Genomic DNA, 22,386 nt, shown 5'->3' on the forward strand with positions numbered 1-22,386 from the left:
TGACTGTAATTTTCCTTTACCTACCCAAATCCTATAAAACGGCCCCACCCTTAACTCCCTTCGCTGACTCTCTTTTCGGACTCAGCCCGCCTGCACCCAGGTGAAATAAACAGCCATGTTGCTCACACAAAGCCTGTTTGGTGGTCCTTCACAGGGACGCGCATGAAAAGTCATTTTATCCCACCATTGTTTATATTAACAATTTTTGTTGGAGGGGACCCTTGATATTCAATAACAAGGGACTGATTAAATAAATTATAACACAGGCAAAGCTGAATACTATGCAAACATTAAAAGAATAACATTGAGAATGTCCATGGAAAAATGGACAATCTTATATGTTGTTAGGTGAAAACAGAAGATTATAAAACTGTATATTGTAGTAGGACTCAGTTATACATATATAAATATATACTTATAAATATGAATTCATACATATATAAATGAAAAAAAATCCAGCAAGGATACACACCACCAACTTAGCAGTGGCTGTCTCTAGGTAGTAGGACTAAAAATACATTTTCTTTATGTGCTCCTATATTATCTGGAAATAAGTTACTTTTAAAAGTTAAAAACAACTATTAAATTTTACTGTTTAGGATCTTTTACTTTTGAAAAGACTCGGTCTTTTAAAGAGAAAGCTCTGAGGGACAGTTGTAAAAGACACAGGCAGAAACAACTACATCTCAATTATGACCCTCAGTATCAGTCTGCTTCAGTTTCAGAAGTCTGAAAGCTATGGAAGGAAGAGGTTGTATGCAATATTGTAGAAGAAAAATACAGCATCTTAGGAACATATACGTATTTTTCATGTTTAGTATTTTCTTCTTTGAAAAGTATAAATGCCTCCTATTTCAGATTGTCTTACAGGTGGGCCAGTATGTACAACCTAACACTGAGTTTTCAAGGAACAAGTTTCTGTTGCTGCTGCTCTAGCATTCATGCACTGTGGAGCCAGGAAACTTCTCGGGACAAGGAGCACAATGCCAGGCCTTGTCGAGGGCCGCTGCAGTGGAGAGGCCAGACCGGGGTTGCCAGAGCCAACCGCAGACCAAGGAAGTGAACCCTGCACATCCGGATACTTGAAATGTCAGCTTGTGGAGGATCTCCCGCAGGAATCTGACTTTATACACAAACAAAGACATTGAGCTTTCTGCTGAGGTGAGCTCAGAACGGATGAACTTAGTCTTCTCTGCAGTGATGCAAGCCTCTGTCATGTGGAAGTTACAGACGATGCTAGTGAAATGTGGATGGTCTCCTGGCCCACCGCATCATGCAAGAGGGCTGCTTTACAGAGGCCAACCCTTGAAAGAGTTGATATATTTCTAGTAACAATCATGAAGACACTCTTCAGAGAAAATTCCAGATAAGAACAGCATCTAAGCCTCACCTACTTTTTGGTTATATCATTCTTGCATAACCTGCCAAAGGCAGCTAGAGGGGAACACAGTCTCTGGATGTCCACTGACAGAGACTTACCAATTTACACTTCACTCCTGACTATTAGGAGTTATAAAAACAAGAGAGAATACTATTGCAAGCCAGTAGAAATAAAGACGGGAGTGTCCATGGGAAATGAAAAGAAAGGCACAGCCCTCTTCAGATCCTGAAAAGGAGATTTAAATTTGCCTCTTAAGAGTAACACAACACAGAACCATTCTGGAAGCATATTGTTCCAATACAACATTTCGGTATAGATGTCATGAAGGGAGGAAAAATGGTAGAGGGCAAATATCTATAGGACAATGGAGTAGAGGAATAGAACAAAGTACTGAGAAAGGGCTTGGTGAAATGGGAAGGAAAAACAAATCCAAATGGCAACAATGCACAAAGTAATTTCAGGCTCTGTGTGTGTGTGTGTGTGTGTGTGTGTGTGTGTATGTATCTCCATTGTTTTCAAGGATCAGTTTTAATTTCTTTGAAAAATAGAAGCTCAAAGATAAGTAGCAAAGAATGTATTGCCAATGAAAAGACTCTCAAGTCAGCATGTGTGTCAGGGCAGCTGCAGATAGTGGTGTAGGCTGTGCACTGCACAAAAGCACCACATCTAGAGGGGCATGATTAACGTCACAGACATCAGATTTATTGTGACAATATTCCAGTAGATGGCAGTGTACTAAGGGAGGGAGTCTTTTTAAAATGTACAATGGCACCATGAGGCCCCCAAACAGCCTTGACTTCACCAAAAAGAAATGAATGTCCTAACTGAAGGGACTCCGTGAAATTAGTAGCAATTTCCATTCTTTGGAAATAGAATGCTCATTGCATTTAATTTTAAAGTCACAACATGTAAAGGGTAAAGAGAATATATGGAGACCTCCTTAGATATCAATTTCATTTGCTGTTTCTGGTTTCTTTTCTTAATTGCTTCTGTCTGATTCAGTGTTCTCTAAAAGTAATATTTTACTTTTTAAGGTAATATAGCATTATTCTTTTATTCCTTCCAAAGAACTGAAAAGGGAAAATTGTGTGAATTGAGGCAACACATCATGCTTTTACAAATTTGTGCAATTTCTATTACTGAATCATAAACATTTAAGGACACGCATCCGAACCATCACAAAGGAAAATTTTACATTGGATGATTCCAAGTGAATATGTCTTTTAGTAAACACTATGTGCCATTATCTAAATCACAGAAAAATAGCCTGCATTTCAAATTCTGAAAATGGGGCAAATTAAATATTGGTCTGCACAGCATGATATGAGTCTATCTTTCTCTGATTTTCCCACTTCTGCTTTTTGTCTAGTAATGGAGAAAAGAACAATTCAGGCAAACTCTTCCTTGCTTTTGGAACAAAGAAAGCCAGGTGTGAGAAAGTATTTGTTATAGGCCTGCAATTTTATACCCCCATGGACACTGAATTATTAATGGGGAAAAGAGAGAACAAATAACCAAGAGAGGGTTCTTGGCAGCCATTGTTTGAAGTTCATGGTGTTACACAACATTGAGCATGTCCAATTCACCTGCCAGGAGCTATCTGATTCTTACTCTAGGGTTCCATTTTCCTATTTCGATCTTATCCAGCATCTGGCTGGGTGATGGTCCATGTCAAAGGATGTAGATCTTCTTTTTATTCCATTAAACTTTGAGATCTGATTATGATATCATGCCTCATGTATTTTCATCTACCAAATGATCATAATAGTTAGTTATCTGCTCCCTGCAGAACCTAGGCTTGTGCTGGGAAATGAAATAGAAAAATCAGGATTTTATTAGTCTGAAATGTTTGGTCCTTCTGTTCTCATGGGTCTGGCTGGGACTCTCTCCTCATCTCATTTGTCAGATAGAGTGGCATTAACAACACTCAGTCCACACACTATCTCAAAGGAGACCCACAGCCTTCTTTACACTTGGATTGAATTTTCTAGACTCTGAGGTTAAACAAGGAAAAAGACTGCTGTTTTAGCATTTACGGTGAAGTTGCATCTAAAGGACTGATTCAATAGGAAGTGCCCCGATGAGGACACAAACAAGGGTGGAGGGACAAGGTTAAGGCACTGGTGAGCAGGACCACATGATTCAATCATTCAAGCTGCTAAGTAGATTGATTTTTCTGCCTGGCTACACGGTGTGCCTTGGTGGATTGTTTTTCTCCTTTACTTTTGGGAAGATTATCCTAATTTAAGCAGCTGAGTCTAAGTTCTTAGGATAAAAAAAAACAAACAAAAAAACGGCATTCTCAAACCAGTTCTTAAAATGATGTCTGGGATTTGCTTCAAAATAATCTACAGGGAGGGGGAAGTAGAGGAGGGAGATAGATAAAACATCATAAATCATTAATTGATGATTGTTGGATTGGATGACAGATACTTCTGTATATGTTTGAAATTTTCCATTATAAGAGTTTTTAAAAATGAGGTAGAGATCCAGTGATCCAGAAACTTGGTAGTTATTAGTTTCAACCTTTAGCTTCACCTAAACCCCTTTAGAAAAATTGCTAGCAAAGAATACTGTCTCCCATTATTTTCACTCTCCTTATCTACCTATCGTATAACAGAGGTATCAACAAGGGGCAGAGCTGCCACTGGACAGGTGTGAGGAGGGAGGATTTGATGGTGAGGAAAGTGCAGTCACCAACCCATACGGGATGGAGAGTTAACAGCACACATCCGTGGACTTCGTGTTCTCTTGGTGTAGGACACGGGCATCAGCACTCCCATGACTCACTGGCAAGCACGTATTGGAATGCCAAGCTACAGAGTGTTTCCTCTTGGGCTGCTACACTTTTCCTTAGTCTTGTGGTTGAAATGAGCATCGAGATAAATAATGATAAACAATTGTGAGGGAAGCTGTGGGTTTATAAGAGGCAGGGATAGAGTCAGCTCCTTTCTTCAGTTTTGTGTCTCTTCATGTCCTTGGATATCCAGATCCTAGGATCAGGAGATGGCAAGGAGTGGAGGAGCGTAGGCATTCATCAGCATGAGAAAGGCAAGGGAAGGCTTGATCTCAGTGCTGTGCTCAGGCCTGCCCTTTACAAACGAAACTACCTTAAATATACCTAGCTATTCTCAAAGTGCGAAAAATTCTGAACTTGATTCCAGTCATGAACCGTCCTTCTGAATGATCAGTTTCTTCTAGGAAATCAAACACAGAAGATATGATTACTAAATAAACACTCCATTAGTACTTAAAAATCTGAAGATACAGAAATTCAGAGGTTTGATGTAAATCTTTTTGAAATGTATCACAAATCACACCTTAAAGCATAATCCACACACTGATCTTGCACCTGCAGAGTAAGAGTTCCTTCTAAAACAGCAGTCAGGAAAGAAGAAAGAAAATTGGCATTTTTTTTTCTGTTCCTGATATCAGTTAACTCAGGTTAAAAAGGATTTCTTGGCATAAAAATTTTATTCTATTCCACCTGAAGTAATAAGGCGAGAGGTAAAAAAGAGATCTATTTATGGATAGGCTAATCAAGTAAGCTGCCTCTACTCAAAGGAAAAAGGAAAAAAACCACACTGAGGACTTTGTAGAACTATAAGCCAAGAATTCCTTAACACTGATTTCTAAACACCATATCATGCCGGGAGCTCACAGGAAGAACCTCTTCCTTTGCTTTGGGCAAAAGATCTAATTCGGATTTCCTCTTACTCATAATCTCCCAGCAAGAGGAGAATTTAAGGATTGCATCATTTTTGCCAAATGGTTAAAAAAATTTTTTTTCTCTTCTATCCTATAATCATGCTTCAGCTCCAGCCAAGGCAGTTTAGGCTTGAGACACATTAAAATCCTTGTATGGGGCCAACTTGGGGCCTCCTCTTACCTCTTCCCAGAGAACACCTGAAAAGCATAAAATAATATGGTCTTGCAGCACATCTTTTTGTTGTATAAATATTATGTAATCTTAAAGAGCCCTCAGAAACCTCCATAGATCATGCTAGTGGGGTCCTGCCCAGATCCTCCCTCTGGCACGAATGCACCTATCCCGGAGTTTGCTGTAAGTGTTGTCTGATAACTATAAGTGAGAACCGCTGTCCCCACTGGAACCGCCTAACATGGGAGGTTATACATCCCCTGCAGGGGATTACTTGAAGCTAGTGAACCTTCCTGGGGGATGCAGCTGAAGTTAGTTAGAAACCAGCTAAAACCACATCCTTCCTGTCAGCTCCTTCTCCTTCTCCTTCCTCTGTCTTCTGCCCCCATCACCTCCTTGCAGGTTCCTCTGAGAGCATTCCTTCAATAAAGCACTTCCACGAGAATCTCCATCTCTAGGGGACTTAACCTATAACACTTCAAGAATCCTATGGCAGCAAATTAAAATGAATTTTTTTCATGTTTAGTCTGCTGTCTTTCAAGGTCTACTAATCTGGCCAATTTCATCAATGTTTAGACCCACAGACACAAGCAGATACACTAAATAGCTTTAAGGTTAGATGTAGGAGGGGGCAGGATGGACTCCATGGGAGTTCACATCTCCTATTTGGGCATCAAACTTAATATACAAAATAGCCTTTCCATCCCCCAAAAGCCATTTCCCAATACAATCTGCAGTCCATCTTCCTACTCTCATTTTCTATCTGTATACTTATATACAGACACAAGACTAATACATACCACTCTTCTGTTCTATTAGAACGAGGTTCCTTTCCCTAAAACTATATAAACCCAGTGTGAGCCAATCATGGTGGCTCACCCCTGTAATCCCAGCAGTTTGGAAGGCCGAGGCAGGCAGATCGCTTGAGCTCAAGAGTTTGAGACCAGCCTGGGCAACATGGCGAAACCTCGTCTTTACAAAAAATACAAAAATTAGCAGAGGATGGTGGCATATGCCTGTAGTTCCAGCTACTTGGGAGGCTGAGGTGGGAGGATGGCTTGAGCCTGCGAAGTGGAGGCTGCAGTGAGCCAAAACTGGGCCACTGCACTCCAGCCTGGGAAACAGAGTGAGACTGTCTCAAATAAATAAATAAATAAATAAAATAAACCCAGTGTGAGGCAAGCTGGCTCTGTTTTAATTGCTCTTTGAAATTTGACATTCCTAAACTCCAATTAATGGAATATTTTTTTAAAACCTCAGGTTGAAGTTTAAATGAGTACTGTCCACAGGCCTGATGATGCTCTGAGGTCAATTAATAAGACATCAAGAAGAAAAATATCTTGTACCTTTTGTTGCAAGAATTAGAAACACAAAACCCAGCAACTGTTCCCATCAGGAAGCATCTTTCTCTGTTTGCTCAGGAAAGCAAAGTTCCTTGATTTAAAGACTGCTTGGTAGCTCCCAGCTAGTTTCTACTGTTCCTAGTTGTTCATCCTAAAAATGTGTATTGCTCTTGATCATCCTGTAAAGCTCATATCTTGGGCTAACTCAGAAATTGGAGGGAGGTTTGGAAGTGGAGAATGGTCCTTCAAAGGTGGAGAATGCATTTCCCCTGAGCTCCTTTTCTGCAGTGGTGGGGTTTTCATCTGCTGGCTCTCACCTACAACGTTTCAGGTTTGGGTGGACTTCATGGGAAGCAGCTCCATGGGAGCAGCAGCACTGGCTGGTCCTCCTCTTCTCACAACGGCAGATGGACGGTGGGCAGCCCACACTGGCTAACCTCCTCAGACTGCCTTTGGCAAGTGAAAAAACTCCCTTGTCCACAGTGGTAAATGATATAAATTTCCTTGCAATTTTTAAAAAGCATTATCTTTTTTCTGCCTTTAAAATCTTTGCCTTCCAAATAATGCTGGGAGGTTAAAAAAAATTTGGGATATCCTTGGTGACAAATTATCAGCCTACAGTCAGGGAGGCAGTCAGGAGCAGGGTTGCAATAAGACAGAAAGAGGCCTTCGTGAGATACACACCCAGCCCCCAGTCCCAGCTGAGCCACCCAGCTCAACTCTCAGGCCAGGAGACTTCTGCAGAGAGGATGATAATAACATCTACTTCACAAAATTATTGTCAGGAATACAAAACAATAACATATGGAAAATTTCCCAGCAAAGTGACACCTATTAGATGTTTAGTACATATTAGTGGTCTTCCTCCTTTACGTCTGTATTGTTTCTACCAACTGAGAAATTCTGGTAGAACATGGTGGTAAAGGGTGTGACTCCTTTGAACCCAGTTGGAGAAAGAGGTTTGGGGAGCAACGTTCAACATGTAGTACGGGCTGGTGGCCCACACGAGGTGTTCTGGAGGAACCCACACAAAGTCGCCTACCTGGTGGTGGTCCGGATGGTGTTTTCTTTTGTATGATTGTGCTCTTTGCTCACTTTTTCTGCAAGGAGAAAGAATGAAACATACACCTCTTAGGTTGTTCTCACTCAACTTGCATCTTTTAGCCTTAAGCAGAAAAACCCTCAACATCTCTCTTTTTCCTTTGTGGTTTTCTTTTGATTTCTTTTTTAAACATCCAGATCCTCCCCATCTTACTGGAAAAGACAATCATCCAAAGCATGTCGATAGTATCCAGTGGCTCACGCCTGTAATCCCAGCACTTTGAGAGGCTGAGGCAGGCAGATTAGGAGGTCAGGAGATCGACACTATCCTGGCTAACACAGTGAAACACCGTCTCTACTAAAAATACAAAAAATTAGCCAGGGATGGTGGTGGGCATCTGTGGTCCCAGCTACTAGGGAGGCTGAGGCAGGAGAATGGCGTGAACCCGGGAGGCGGAGCTTGCAGCGAGCCGAGATCGCGCCACTACACTCCAGCCTGAGCAACAGAGCAAGACTCTGTCTCAAACAAACAAACAAAAAAAACCACAACAACAACAACAAAAAACAACCATCACTCAGGCCAGGTGCTGTGGCTCATGCCTGTAATCCCAGCACTTTGGGAGGCCAAGGCAGGTGGATCACTTGAGGTCAGGAGTTCAAGACCAGCCTGGCCAACATGGTGAAAACCCGTCTCTACTAAAAATACAAAAATTAGCAGGGCGTGATGGCGCGTGCCTGTAGTCCCAGCTACTTGGGAGGCTGAGGCAGGAGAATTGCTTGAACCTAGGAGGTGGAGGGTGTAGTGAGCCAAGACTGCACCACTGCACTCCAGCCTGGGCGACAGAGTGTGACTCTGTCTCAAAAAAATAATAAAAAAAAGAAAAGTAAAACCAATCAAAGGGAAACAGTAACAAATATCAACTATCAAGTATGTGGTCTGATTTGAATGAGGCCTTGGTAAATATATACATACACATACACATTCACACACACATAGAGTTATGGGCAGAGACAGTTATTTCCACTGTATCTTTCCCCAGCTGAAAATTTCTGCTTTCCTCTGATTCAGCATGAAAACTGCAGTTGTTGCAACTGTTCCGCCTCTGACTTTGATGACAACCTTTAAGCATTCTGTATTGTGAGGCCCCTTTGTGAGAGGGGATATAAAAACAGCCTAAGACCTCTTCGTGCTGCAGTCATTCAGTGCTTATTCTGATAAATGTCACAAGGGACAAAAAAATATCATTTAGACAAGAAGAGGTAGACCCTCCCTTACTGTGGCTTGAGGTCTACATCTATCAGCTGTCAGAAATTATTTAATGAGCTTTCAAGAACACAAAAGTTGAACTCTGGCCTTCCCAATGCAGTTCAAATGTGAGGACCCTACACTGATGGTCACAGCTGTCAATGGCTTCTTTTAATATCTAGAAAAAACCTGGCCAACTCTATAAGAGTTTCAGATTTAAACAGCAGGGCAAATAAGAATCTCTTAATCTTGTGGATTTTTGGAAAAATTTAAACAAAGATTTGCAACACCCGTCTCACACTTTGTACTGCTAGTCTGAAGCCACTGCATGCATGTGTGCATGGACAATTCCTTTCTGTCCACTCAACAATGACAACGAGCGTGAATTTGGATTCACAGCCAGTACTCTTTCAGAGAGCAGGAAATTGGGGCTAAATGACTTGTCTGAGGTCACCCAGGCAGTGACAGCGCCAGGGTGAGAACTCTCAGACCCAAACTTTTTAGCTGATAGGAGACTGCAACAGCATACGGTTTAGAGAGACTTTCTGAAAAGAACCACGCAGGTCACACTTTTGCAAATTTTAACTCCTCAATCATTATTAAAGTTATATTGTTTTTAGATAAGCTTCATCCTTCAAAAAATACATAAATAAAAGTAGCCTGTTTTGGAGCTTGCAAAGATCTGTGTGTCCTATTAAGTTTACAGAATTAGTGATTTCGGCTACTGCAGAGATCTGCACAAATACCATCCCTGTTTGAGGACCTGGAGGCCACCATTTTCAGCACCATCTGATAATTACACAGCTATGGGCTGTGTTGCCAGGTCAATGAGAAGGTGAACTATTATGGTGACAGACAGATTTTAGCTCTTTTTCTCTTTCCTGGTATCTTCCTTAAGAGAGAATTAAATGGATGCTCTAAATGTGTTATCCATAACAAAACAGAGTTTGTTGAACATTAGTAACAGGCTTTATTGATGCATAAACTTTAATATTGTAGGCCAGTGCTTGACTTTGGACAAGGTATTTGTATGTATTTCTATCCGAATCTTATATATGTATATACCATCAACCTCAATCATGTGCAAAAAAATAGAAGCATATTAAATTTGTTAGGGACAAATGCTATGCGGCTTGAAAGAGATGACAAAAGGAACAACTTGGGTACTGGGATCCTTAACTATTTCATCCAGACACCTCACTAAGCTGGTAATTACTGCACTTTTCAATTGTAAGTATGTGCAGTACAAAAAGTTGGTTTACAGAAACTGTTCTGCTAAGGCTATAGCTGGAAATAGTCCTCATACCTTCATCTTTTGCTTTTCCCTTCTTTGTTTTGTTTTTGTTTTGGCAAGATACAATAAAACCTCATTAATTCAGACCACACTAATTTGGAAGTCATAGTAATTCAGTCACTGTTGGAATAAATTGAAATTTATCTTTTGCACATTAAAAAAAAGGCTGTTAATCAGATCAACTGCCTAAGCAAAATTAGAGGTGAGGTGTTTAGCCCAGTCAACAGGAATCATTTGCGCAGAATTGAATAGAGTTTTAATTTCAAGTGATTCTTAACTATTTATTAAGGAAAGTTTGGCAGGAATTCTACTTGGCAACACTTTATTAACTGTTAGTTTGGGTGGCAGTATGTGTGTTAAAGCAACAAAATTGATTTCTGTCTAAAAAATCCTATAATTCAGGTTTTTTTTTTTAAAAAATTGTGTTAGAAGGGTTTTCCTTCAATGATTTCCAATAATTGACATTTTCCTGTGCATAAACATACCTGACAGTTGAAAGAGGAGCTCGGAAGCCATTTTCACAGAGATATCCTGACTGAAGAGGTTTCTCTCTGGGGGTACTCTGCCCTCTGGCATCTTCTGTAAGGGTTCGGTTTTCTCTCGCCCGATTAAAGTGCTGTAGCCAACATTCCGGCTGGGTGATATCGAGACATGGGAGTCCTGGATGTCAACCTCCATGGGTTCCTCTTTAATCTTCACCATCTGTGTTTCCTTGTAGCTTTCCGCTGCAAGTAGGTGAATGAAGAGAAACAAAAACACCACCATTTCTTAATTCCAAGCTAGACCCAGTTTCTAATCACAGAGAAAACCATAAAGATTGTGGCAGGGAAGAGAAAAATGAGCGTGCGCGGCACACTGGACCATAGTTTGAAAACCATTGGCTCAATCATCTAATACCAGAAAAGGTAGGAGACTTCAGTTTTTTTTAGCCCAGAGAGACTCAGAGGTTTGTTCGAGATCACACAGATGGTAGCAGGGCCAGGCCTTGGCCTGCAAGCTGGAGCCTATGTTTCTTGACCAAGGTCTCTCACCACCCACATGTGCCCCTTCCTCTCTACCACACTGTTTCCAGAACTGAGAGAGGACATGGTAAATGTTTGTTCTTGCTTTAGAACTTATTCAAGTCAGTGAATCAAATAAGAACAAGCATCTTAATATTATGGTTTTCTCCCTCTATTTTTTTTTTTTTTTTTTTTCTGAGAAGTAGTTTCACTCTTGTTGCCCAGGCTGGAGTGCAATGGTGCGATGTGGGCTCACTGCAATCTCCACCTCCCAGGTTTAAGAGATTCTCCTGCCTCAGCCTCCCGAGTAGCTGGGACTACAGGCACCTGCCACAATATCCGGCTAATTTTTGTATTTTTAGTAGAGACGGGGTTTCGCCATGTTGACCAGGCTGGTCTTCAACTCCTGACCTCAGGTGATGTGCCCACCTCGGCCTCCCAAAGTGCTGGGATTACAGGCATGAGCCACTGCGCCCGGCCTCTCCCTCTATTTTTAAAGCTCTGACCAATCGCTTTTCTCTCTTCTAGGGCACATACATTAATCAAGGATAAATAGGGTCAATTCAACGGAGACATTTGCACCTTGCTGGAGGTGTATGGAAGACCACGCAGGAAGTTAACTGCAGCCCAAGGAGCAACACCCAGAAAAACAGCAATCTTACAAGTTATAATAATGGTACAATTTACTGTGTGTCATTTAGGTGTGGCTATTAGATGCTGGGTCTTTAGTCTGAAACACATATTTCTTTTGTAAGGGTGGAGTGTCTATGTCCATCTATTGCTTAGAGTTAATGATAAAACATCTTTGAAACAAGGTGGGATAATTAGCCCAGAAAATAACTTGGGTCGCTATAAAATAAGGTCACACTTTCAAATTAATAATAATAATTAGGAACTACTGTGTACTCAGCACACTGGGAAACAAAAAACAAAGAGGATTTTGATAGTTGAACAGATAGATGATAGACAGACAGATAGAGTAGTGGGTTGAATTGTGGTCCCCCAAAAGAAATATATACATCCTAATCATGGGAACTTGTGAATGCGAATGTGACTTTATTTGGGAAAAAAAGGTCCTTGCAGATGTGATTAAGTCAAGAATCTCAAGATGAAATCATCCTGGATTATCTAGGTGGGTCCCAAATCCAATGACAAGTGTCCTAATAAGACACAGAAGAGGACAAGACATAGAAACAGTGGAAAAGGCCATGTGAAAACAGACAGAGACTGGAGTGATGCAGCCACAAACCAAGGAGTCCCTGCAGCCACTGGAAGCTGCAAGAGGCAAGCCAGGATTTTCCCCTAGAGCCTCTGGAAGGAGTGCAGCCAGACCAACATTTTGATTTCAGACTTCTAGCCTCCAGAACCATGAGAGAATAAATATCTGTTGTTTCAAGCTTCCAACTTTGTGGTAACTTGTTACAGCAGACCTAGGAAACTTCAGATAGATAGACAGATAGATAGATAGATAGATAGATAGATAGATAGATAGATAGATAGATAGACAGACAGACAGACAGACAGACAGACAGACAGACAGACACACACACACAGGTACACAGATAAACAGTAAGAAGCAGTGTAAAGCAAGTGCTGATCTGTGGGACAGTCAGGAGATGTCATCAGGGAAACCTCATTGTTAGAAGCTGGGAGGGCCAAAAAGCCACGCTTTCCCTGGAAAGCACGACATGGGTGAACGTCAAAGACACGTATATAGTTTATTGACCAGTAGTTAAAAAAAAGAGAGCATTTTAACCTAAATGATTAAAATTAATACAGTGCTATCAATAAGATCTTATGTAAGAAGAGTGTTAATTGCTCTTTTTTCTTCCTGACATATTACACATGCTTCTCAGGGAAAACTGTTTGTTTTTTGTCAACGACTAAACTGCAGGCAAGTGTGGTATTTACTTTAGATCCCTCCCCCCTTTCCCTACTCCTGCCAAACTGTTTTTTCTCTTCATGTCTGCAAAGCAGCTCATAAAAATCAAGTTCACTGAATCAGTCAGTCATGATAAAAAAATTTTTTTAAATAAAAAAAGAGAAGAAGAAGAAAGCTGTCCAAGATACACACTTAGCTTCTCTGCCTTTACTTCCAGTTCATCTGATTCTTCCTGGAGAACTGATCTTCCTCCCTCAAGCCCCTTAGGGATCTGGTGACCTCACAGCCATCCTGACCTCCAGCCAGATCAGCCACCCTCATGGGCAGTCACAACACAGCTTCCCTCATCATGCTTCCCCAAAGTACCTAATATTTGGAAAATAAACAGTGGGGTCAGTGTCATAGGTACATAATGGTGCCTCTGAATCTTGCACTGGGAAGTCATTGTAAGGCCTGGGGACAAACACAAAAGAATACTAGGACAAATACAAAGGGATTCACTTCATTTAAAAAAACTTGACACTATAAAAAGCAAAGCCAGAAAGAAGCTCTGTTATTTATCTTCTCCTCACACCTCATACCACCCTGCCTCATTTCCCTAGCTTTGACCATGGAATAAAAAATCACTTGGCTATTTGCACCACTAAATTTAATGAAATTAGTTTTTAAAAGCTTCCTGGGATCACATCAAGTATGATTTACATGAAGTGCTTTCTGCTCTTTCTTATGACAACCCTTGCCCTTTCAAGAATGCACAAAACACTGATCACTGATAAAAAGCCTTTGACCTTCTTAATTTACTTGACAGATTCCAGACTCAGGGAGAGGAGTTTTCAAACTAACATCTCAATGGACAAGTGAAACAATGGACAAATAATACAGTAAATATCATAGTCCCTTCTCTTCCATGCAATAGCATTATTGCCAAGTGTTTTCTTGGCTTTTCTTTTCAAGCAGGATTTCTCAACCTCGGTACTACTGACATTTGGGGCTGGATAATCTTTGTTGTGGGGGACTATATTGCACATTGTAGGATGTTTAGCAACATCCTTGGTCTCTCTACCCACTAGATACCAGTAGCATTATCCTCTAACTTTTATTTATTTATTTTTTAAGAGATGTAGGTCTCACTACGTTGCCCAGGCTGGAGTGCAGTGGCTATTCACAGGTGTGGTCATATAGCACACTGCAGTCTCAAATTCCTGGCCTCAACCCTCCTGCCTCAGCCTCCTGAGAAGCTGGGGCTACCTGCACAAGCCACCATCCTGGGCTCCATCCTCTAGTTTTAACAACTAAACATGACTGCAGATGTTGCCAAATTTTCTCAGGGGAGGGAAGGGCAAAACCATCCTGGTTGAAAACCACGGCTCTAAAGTTTTTGCCACATTCTAGTTTTTGCTCCAAAGAAAGTTCAATCACCACACAAGACAAAGAAGGAAGAAAAAGCTCCTTTCATTTCTAGCCTAGGCCTGGTATCAATCGCCATCTCAGCCAGGTTCCTGGACAGGCTGACCTGGCAACACTGGTTTCTGTTACATACCTCATTTGGTCCCCAGGCCAGCTCTCTTCTTTTTGCCTGGGGTGTTCTAACATAACAACGGTTGAATTAATCATTTCTACTATCTCTTAGCTTTGTCTCCCATACCCAGGGACATGTCGGCACACACAGGATTTTACTCTTTCCTGTACACACACAATGTGAATCCTTTTAGAATCTCTTCCCAAAATAATAGGACAAATAGTCATTTTATCCCAGGTGGTCTATATATTGTTGCTGCTGGTGTGGTGGTGTGCCTATAGTCTCAGCCACTCAGGAGGCTAAGGTGGGAGGATCTATTGAGCCAGGGAGTTCAAGGCTGCAAGGAGCTATCATTGTGCTACTTCACTCCAGCCTGGGCAATAGAAGGAGACTCTGTCTCAAAACAAACAAACAAACAACCCACAAAAAAACAAAAAAAACTACAAGATATTTCAGAGGTTGAATGGGAAGGACTTGGTGGCTGACTGTAGTCTGAATTAAGAATGAAAAGAGGCTGGGTCTGTAATCCCAGTACTTCAGGAGGCTGAGGTGTATGGATTGCATGAACCCAGGAGTTTGGAGACCAGCCTGGCCAACATGGCAAAACCCTATATCATAAAAAAGTACAAAATTAGCTGAGTGTGGTGGCACATGCTTGTAGTCCCAGCTATTTGGGAAGATGAGGTGGGAGGATCATCTGAGCCTGGGAGGTCGAGGCTGCAGTAAGCCCTGATTGCACCATTACACTCCAGCCTGGGCAACAGAGCAATTAAAAAAAAAGTCTCAATTAAAAAAAATGAAGAAACAAATGTGAGAGAAATTATGGATGAAATTTATACAGGAACTGGATGAGAGGCAGGTGAGATGAAAATCCTATGAACTGTAAGTCTCCAAGGTTTGGAAGATAATATTTTTTATCTTCCAAACTAGGAGTTTGGAAGTCTTCCTCACTAGGAGTTTGGAAGTCTTCCTCACTAGGAGTTTGGAAGTCTTCCTCACTAGGAGTTTGGAAGTCTTCCTCACTAGGAGTAAGGAAACTACCAAAGTTGGGCTGAGGAGAAATTCAGGAGAAGAAGTTCTGTGTTGCCTAAGTATTCAAGTTTCCCACAGGAAGTGGAGGTTGTGATGGCTTACAGGTGGAAAGGGAAGGACATTTGTGACATGGAGATGGGAAGTCATCTGAATTCATGGGACAGAGTGAGGTCTGCAAAAGAGAGCAAGCAGAGGGCAGTGGATGGGGTGGAACTGTTATTACCTACCCTTAAGAGGAGGAAGAAAAGAGCAAGAAAAAGAGATAGAGAGGGAATAGTCCCACCTGGTGTGGTGGCATGGAAGCCAGGAGAGAAGCAGGAGGCTCTGCAGGTGCCACGTGAGCTTCCTGCGCTCTGCCTTCTTGCCCTTGGGTTCTTCCACCTGCACAACGATTCCTTCTCTGTCCCACAGAAAGCCTCAGCCCCACCCTCCCTACTTCATCTCTGAGCACTCCTCCATGTGACTTTGTGCTCCTGCAATACTGAAATATTCCAGTTGCTTCAACAGAGCATGCTGCTCCTTGCCTTATCTTTTGTTATGTGCTCTTTCCTTCCCAAATATCCTGATAAAACCCTATTCAAACTTCAAAACCCTATTCGGATGTCCCCTCTGTGAGCAGCCTTCCTGTATCTTCCTCGAGTGGCACTCTCTCCCTCATCTTTTCTATATCTAGAGTGTTTGTACCTTATAAATATTGTGATGCCTTACACAGCAATTATTTTGTATAGATTCATTTCCTCTCTGCACTGAGCTCTTAGGGGAGTGCTTAGTTCTTGTTCATCTTTCGGATATCCCCAAGACAGCACAGGGCATGGCGCATTGAGCAAGCTTAATGCTATGTTTGCCCTATACATCACCTGAGGTGTGGCACACGGTGGTGTGTAATGTTATCCTCCCTTCCTGGGCCCTCAATCTGCTGCAAACACTCATACATGCTACAGATTACAACAAAATATGAAAGGATGGAACACTGGAAATGGCACTGATATAAACAATACCAATTGGTCATTCCCTCTCGACTGCATGCTATCATGATTTGGAACTAGTATTGTAGAACAAGAAGCTTAAAAGAGCCTCTAAAAGCACTGCCAACTATGCCATGCTGACACCATTCACTTTCTAGAGTGACAGGCTTTTCAATGGGATAAATCAAAAATCTTTCGTCTCCAACTTATGAGCCTCAAAGATACAAAGGTCTTGGATGGGCAAACACCTTCCACATATGAAATTTGATTCCTGCAGGTCTTAGCATTGATCATTACTTAAAACTTTGTGAACAAGAATGCAGACCAAAAGGACCAATGAAGTGAAACAAATGATCAGGACCCAGAAATGAGATCCCATGGTAACATCTTTATCTTGGGCCTGGCACCCGCTGGCATCTGATAAAGGCAAGATGCCTGCTCCCTTTGCCTTCTTTTTTGCCCTTCCAAAACCACAATGGAATGAAGAATTGGGCTGGGTTTTCTTGGTTGCTCAGAGAATGGCTAAGCCCCAGATCTACTGGCGTGGAGGCCAAGGATGGAGCAGAAAAGGAAATGTTTATTCCACAGAAGTCTGAAATTACATGTTTGGCTTCTCCTTCTTAGAGAGAAGCAATGTGGAAGTGAAGCAGCCTCGGGCCCTGAAGTCATCCCCTCACCCTATGACTGGAGCTAGGTACCCAGTGCAATGGAGATACCTTGTATCGCCATCCTTGTTATGAGAATTAAGAACCCAATGCTTAGATGCTGAATGTTATTCTCTCTTTTGGCTTTTTTACCCTACACTGTGTCTCCCCCTGTATCACAAAACAGAATCACAAGTCGATTGAGACAAGCTTTTTTTTTTTTTTGAGACAGAATTTCTTTCTTGTTGCCCAGGCTGGAGTGCAATGGCGCAAGCTTGGCTCACTACAACCTCCACTTCCTGGGTTCAAGCAATTCTCCTGCCTCAGGCTCCTGAGTAGCTGGGATTACAGTCATGCGCCACCATGCACGGCTAATTTTTTGTATTTTTAGTAGAGACAGGGTTTCTCCATGTTGGTCAGGCTGGTCTCAAACTCCTGACCTCAGGTGATCTGCCCTCTCGGTCCCCCAAAGTGCTGGATTACAGGCATGAGCCACCGTGTCCCCAGCCAAGACAAGTTTTATGTTCTATAAAGGATTGGCTTATTATATGCTTCTTCTCCAAGGGAAGTAATATATTAAAATTCATTTTTATCTACAGTGTGGCCCTTGGTGGGGAAAAGCTCCCCATTCCTGCTCTGAGGAGTGAACTCCAATACTGGGGCTTGCCCATGGGTGCTGCCACACCCCAGAGAGAGGCGATGCAAGCCTGCTCCCAGGCCTGCTCTCCCTCCTCGACAAACTGGCCATCTGTTCCTGGGGAAAAAGAGGGGACTCTTTCTCCATAAAAGAAAACAGTAGTGGGCACATTTTCCTTTAGTTATCCTCAATATATAAGAAACTTCAAGAATGGTAGCTTTCAACAGAAAACCATACAATGACCTCCAGTACACACATACACACACAAACACACACACCCCACATTTCACTCAGAATAGTGCAGGGAAAACTGAGCAAACCACGAGACCAAGCCAATGTCTATGATGAAGATGATAAAAAATCTGTGGCAAATTAATTCTTTAATTAATTCATTAATTAATTGAATTAAATACTCTTTTCTGGTGGTGACACCAATCTTTACAGTAGCCTAAACATTAGAAGAATTTTGTTTAAAATGATAGAACTAGGATTTTCTGTATGCCTCCTCCTTCTTTCTCTCTCATGCGTGCGCACACACGGACACACACACACTCTTATTCCTAAAACAATTTCAAAGGTATTTTATCAGAATTGATTTCTTGAATTTTATCATCAAAATCATAAAGTAACCAACATTTTCCGTCTTTATCAGTATAATACCTGGAAATTTAGGAAGGAAAATTAACAAATGTCTTTAGAATTAGCTATGCAAATTAGAATTCATAATTAAGTAGACAGAGGTGAGCAGGGGATCAACTTAGAGTCAATTTTAGAAAAACACCTGAGAAGCACCAGGTATTCTATTTTGCTAACTTTTTGAATTTGCAAAGAACAAACATGTCTTAAAAATGCTGAGCTCAAACTCTACAGGTAAAAAAGAGTTAGTGAGACTTGGAATTTCTTTCTGGGGTACATGAAACATATCATTTTCTACAAGATCAAAGCGCTTGTTGCTTTACTCTTACGTACATTTTTAAATTAGTCTTGTGTCCTCTACACCAGTTATCAATGCAACAGGTCCTCGACTGAGCTAACTCAGTTGGATATCTGCAAATGTTGTCAGACTGGCCACAACAGTATGCCCACACCTGCAGTATGAGTTTTCAACTTGATTCTGGTGACCAGATATCAGAATATGTCCCTCAAACATAACAAATTCTGCACTCAATTTCACTTTTGTCCAAATCAACATCAAAATTAAAATCCTTCAGTCGCTGGGAGCTCAGAGAGATTAGCTTTGGCAGCCTAGCAGATGATGTGGGGTGGCTCAGTCATTATCTGTTGAACTTTGAGTGTCCTGGTGTTAAATGTAAAACCTCTCCCAATCATCTTGTTTTCTTTTCATTTAATAATTTCACTAGAAATTAGCTAAAGAGGTGCATTTGAACTATATATATGCCATTTGGTAACATTCCAAATGATCTCATTTAAAAAAAATTAACCTATTTTTCATCTAATGTCCAGAATATACTTTTCCTGTCTCATATTAAAAAGGCAGAAAAAAGAAAAAAATGGAAAGGGTCAATTAAAGTATCTGATCTAACCTTAAAGCTATTTAACATTATTATCCTTTGCCATTTAATAAATCTAAGCCCTGTCCATCCTTATCTGTTGTGAATAATAGGCCTTTATATATCCTTCCATGAACCAGAGTGCTGATGTGTGTGCATGTGTGAGAGTGTGTGTGTGTGTGTGTGTGCACGCGCATGTGGGTTCTAAACAGGATTCCTGGCAATGGTACATGCCTATAATCCCAGCCCTTTGGGAGGCTGAGGCAGGAGGATCACTTTTAATAAAGATGTTTTTCAAAATGAGACGGTACATTAAAGTCAGCCTAGAAATCCCCTCTAAGACATAAAAATCTAAAATATACAAATTCTGGCCAGCACAGTAGCTCACATCTGTAATCCCAGTGCTTTGGGAGGGCAAAGTGGGAGGACTGCTTGAGGTTAGGAGTTCAAGAATAGCCTGGGTAACATAGCAAGATCCAGTCTCTACAAAAGATAAAAATCAAAAAATTAGCTGGGCTTGGTGGCACATGCCTGTAGTCCCAGCTACTTGGGAGGCTGAGGTGGGAGGATAGCTTGAGGCCAGGAGTTTGTGGCTGTAGTGAGTTGTAATTGTGCCACTACACTCCAGCCTGGGTGACAGAGAGAGACCCTGTCTCAAAAAAAAAAACAAAAAAAAAGGAAAAATGATGAAAAAATAAACAACTCCTGAAAGATTCAGTAGAATCCCTGCTACCATAAAAAATTACCAAAAAGCAAAGGCCATCTCTGTCAACTGATGGGTTAGCCATTGCTTTATGCACAGAGGGATTCCTTAATGCCCAAGGAGGGAAAGGAGCAAAAGAAGTTTTATTTTAATAACTGAGAGTTTGTCAATTTTTCAAGTATTTTCCACGTCCAGAGGGTCAAAGGGGTTCAGTATACGCAGACAAGTTTAACATGCTTTTCTTATGTGGTGCTACATATTACTAATATGCACTAGTATATAACACTAGTAGATACTAGTAATATTAATCTACAAATATTGCTAATATAAATAATAATGAATCTGTTGCAAGGATATCGCTGCTGAAAAGCCGTGACTACTTCACTCCTGTTGGTCAATGTTCCCAGCAGGCAGGGAAGGGCTGATAAACATGCAGAGTGTGGAGAATCAGATAATAACAGAGACCAGAACCCAGGCAATACGAGGAGTAAGATATGGTAGCAATAGATGGGGTGGGAAGGGAACGTAGGCTCCATGCAGGTGAGGTCCTTATTCACTTTTGTATCCTTAGTGACCAAACAGGGCTTGGAAAATGGTAGCAGCTCAATAAATATCTGCTGAATGAAAGAATAAGTGAAATAAAACAAAAAGGAAGGAGGTCACAAAGAAGAAATGGAAAGATAGGAGGAGAAATATAGGGTTCATTTAAACCCCCAAGAAATCTTCACAACAGCCAATAATGAGTCCCTGTTTTTGATAGGGTACTGTCCCTAGTCCCATGCCTGTGGGAGTCGTTGGACTGTGGGGTGGGACCTCCCACTAGTAGATAATGTTCCCTCCGGGCTCTCACTTCCCCATAGTTTCTGGAGATACAGAGTGCATGGATATTCCCCTGATGTATTTTGGCTGTGTTTCAACCTTCTTTTCCAAATGCTTTTTAAATCAAAGCTACTTACAAGTAGTGTAAGCGACTCATTTTAATTTGCCTTCCTCTCTCTGGTTCTCGCGTCCGCTCTAGAGCAGGTGCTGAAGAGCCAGAAACAGCCAACCAGATGGCAGGGGGAAGAGGACGCAACCCTTACAATGGATAGCGAGACCCTAGTCACTGAACACTCACAGTTACACACAGGACTGATACCCCAGTCCTGGGTGTCTCCGGGAGAGCTGAACGTCAGGCAGGGACAGCTTTCTAGTATGAACAATGCTTTGGAAGAAAATATTTTAAACAGTATGATAGGATAAACAGGGTGCAAATGTAGTGGGATCTAGCAGGAGTCATTGAAAAGATTTGTCCTGATTAAACGTGTAATTCTGTCCTGATGAAACTGTCTTCCCAGTCCCCAGCTTTCTTCTTTCTTCTTCACAGCTCTTTGGAAAAAAAGTTCTAAAAAATGTATTACTTACATATTACCCAATATGATGGCTAAATAAACATGGCTGATTTCCAAGTGAAAGTTCTTACCAATATTTGAATGTGCAGAGGCAAGAGATCCCACTCATATAATCAGGTCCACAAATCAGTGCAATTTCACCTCTTCTTCTCAGTAATCCTTGGTTCTGTTGAGGGCCTCTTTCCCTCTTGAGGGGAGGGGCTCTTAATGCACCTTTGGAAACACGCATGTGGACCACAGGGAGCTCTGTAAGGCTGTCCCCATAAATGCCCTCTACCTCAAAATAGCAGGAAGAATTTCTGGTAGCAAAAATAGGGGAAGTGTGTACATATGTTTAGGGCAAGGGTGGGTTTATGGGGAAAAGGATGGTAGTAGTAGGAAGTAAAGAAACAAGTTCATAATTTATTCTTTAAACAGTGACCCTCGCCATCTGATTTTGTACCGAAGATAAAATGTGATGGGTCGCACATAAATTCTATAACCTTCCCTCCTCTCTCCAGCTGTGGAGATAAGTGATACAAGCATATGGCAAGCCACAGGAAACCAGGAAATGTGCTTGAATCCAGCTGCTATCCCGTAGTTAGAAAAAAGGAAGTAAATCAACTCATAGCACAAACTCAGGATGGCTTAAAATGGGAAAAACGCATACATGGGTGGAGTAAAGAGAAGAATTATTAGAAGGGAAGACAAAGATCCCTTCAGAAAGAATACCACAGGCCCTTACAGCTTGATAGCGGGGAAACACTTTTAAATCATTTGTCTTTCTGTAAGAATCCTAAAAGCCATAAGAGAAAAATAATTCTCTTTGTGAAAGTTTCCATTCTTGGGCTAATATGGACACTCCCCTGCCCAATGGAAAGGGTCCATCACTCTCAGACTATATGCATCTTCCAGTGCGGTGCACAGATGCACTGAG

General features: G+C 41.4%; 1 protein-coding gene across 9 annotated transcripts in view; it reads right to left on the reverse strand.

The window, feature by feature from the left end:
* ZNF827 (zinc finger protein 827) overlaps positions 1-22,386 on the reverse strand; it is a 182,946-nt gene that overhangs the window by 80,471 nt on the left and 80,089 nt on the right. For all 9 annotated transcript variants that reach the window (XR_010112043.1, XM_055111878.2, XM_014344757.4 and 6 more), the window contains exons 6-7: positions 10,671-10,910; positions 7,647-7,704 (exon numbers count right to left, since the gene is read on the reverse strand). Coding sequence is in view for 8 of the 9 variants with exons in the window: in XM_055111878.2 (XP_054967853.2) it covers positions 7,647-7,704; positions 10,671-10,910 (298 nt within the window). In the remaining variant the exon portion in view is untranslated. The remainder of the gene's footprint in view (positions 1-7,646; positions 7,705-10,670; positions 10,911-22,386) is intronic.

This window comes from Pan paniscus, chromosome 3 (assembly GCF_029289425.2).
Source record: "Pan paniscus chromosome 3, NHGRI_mPanPan1-v2.0_pri, whole genome shotgun sequence".
Lineage (NCBI taxonomy): Eukaryota > Metazoa > Chordata > Mammalia > Primates > Hominidae > Pan > Pan paniscus.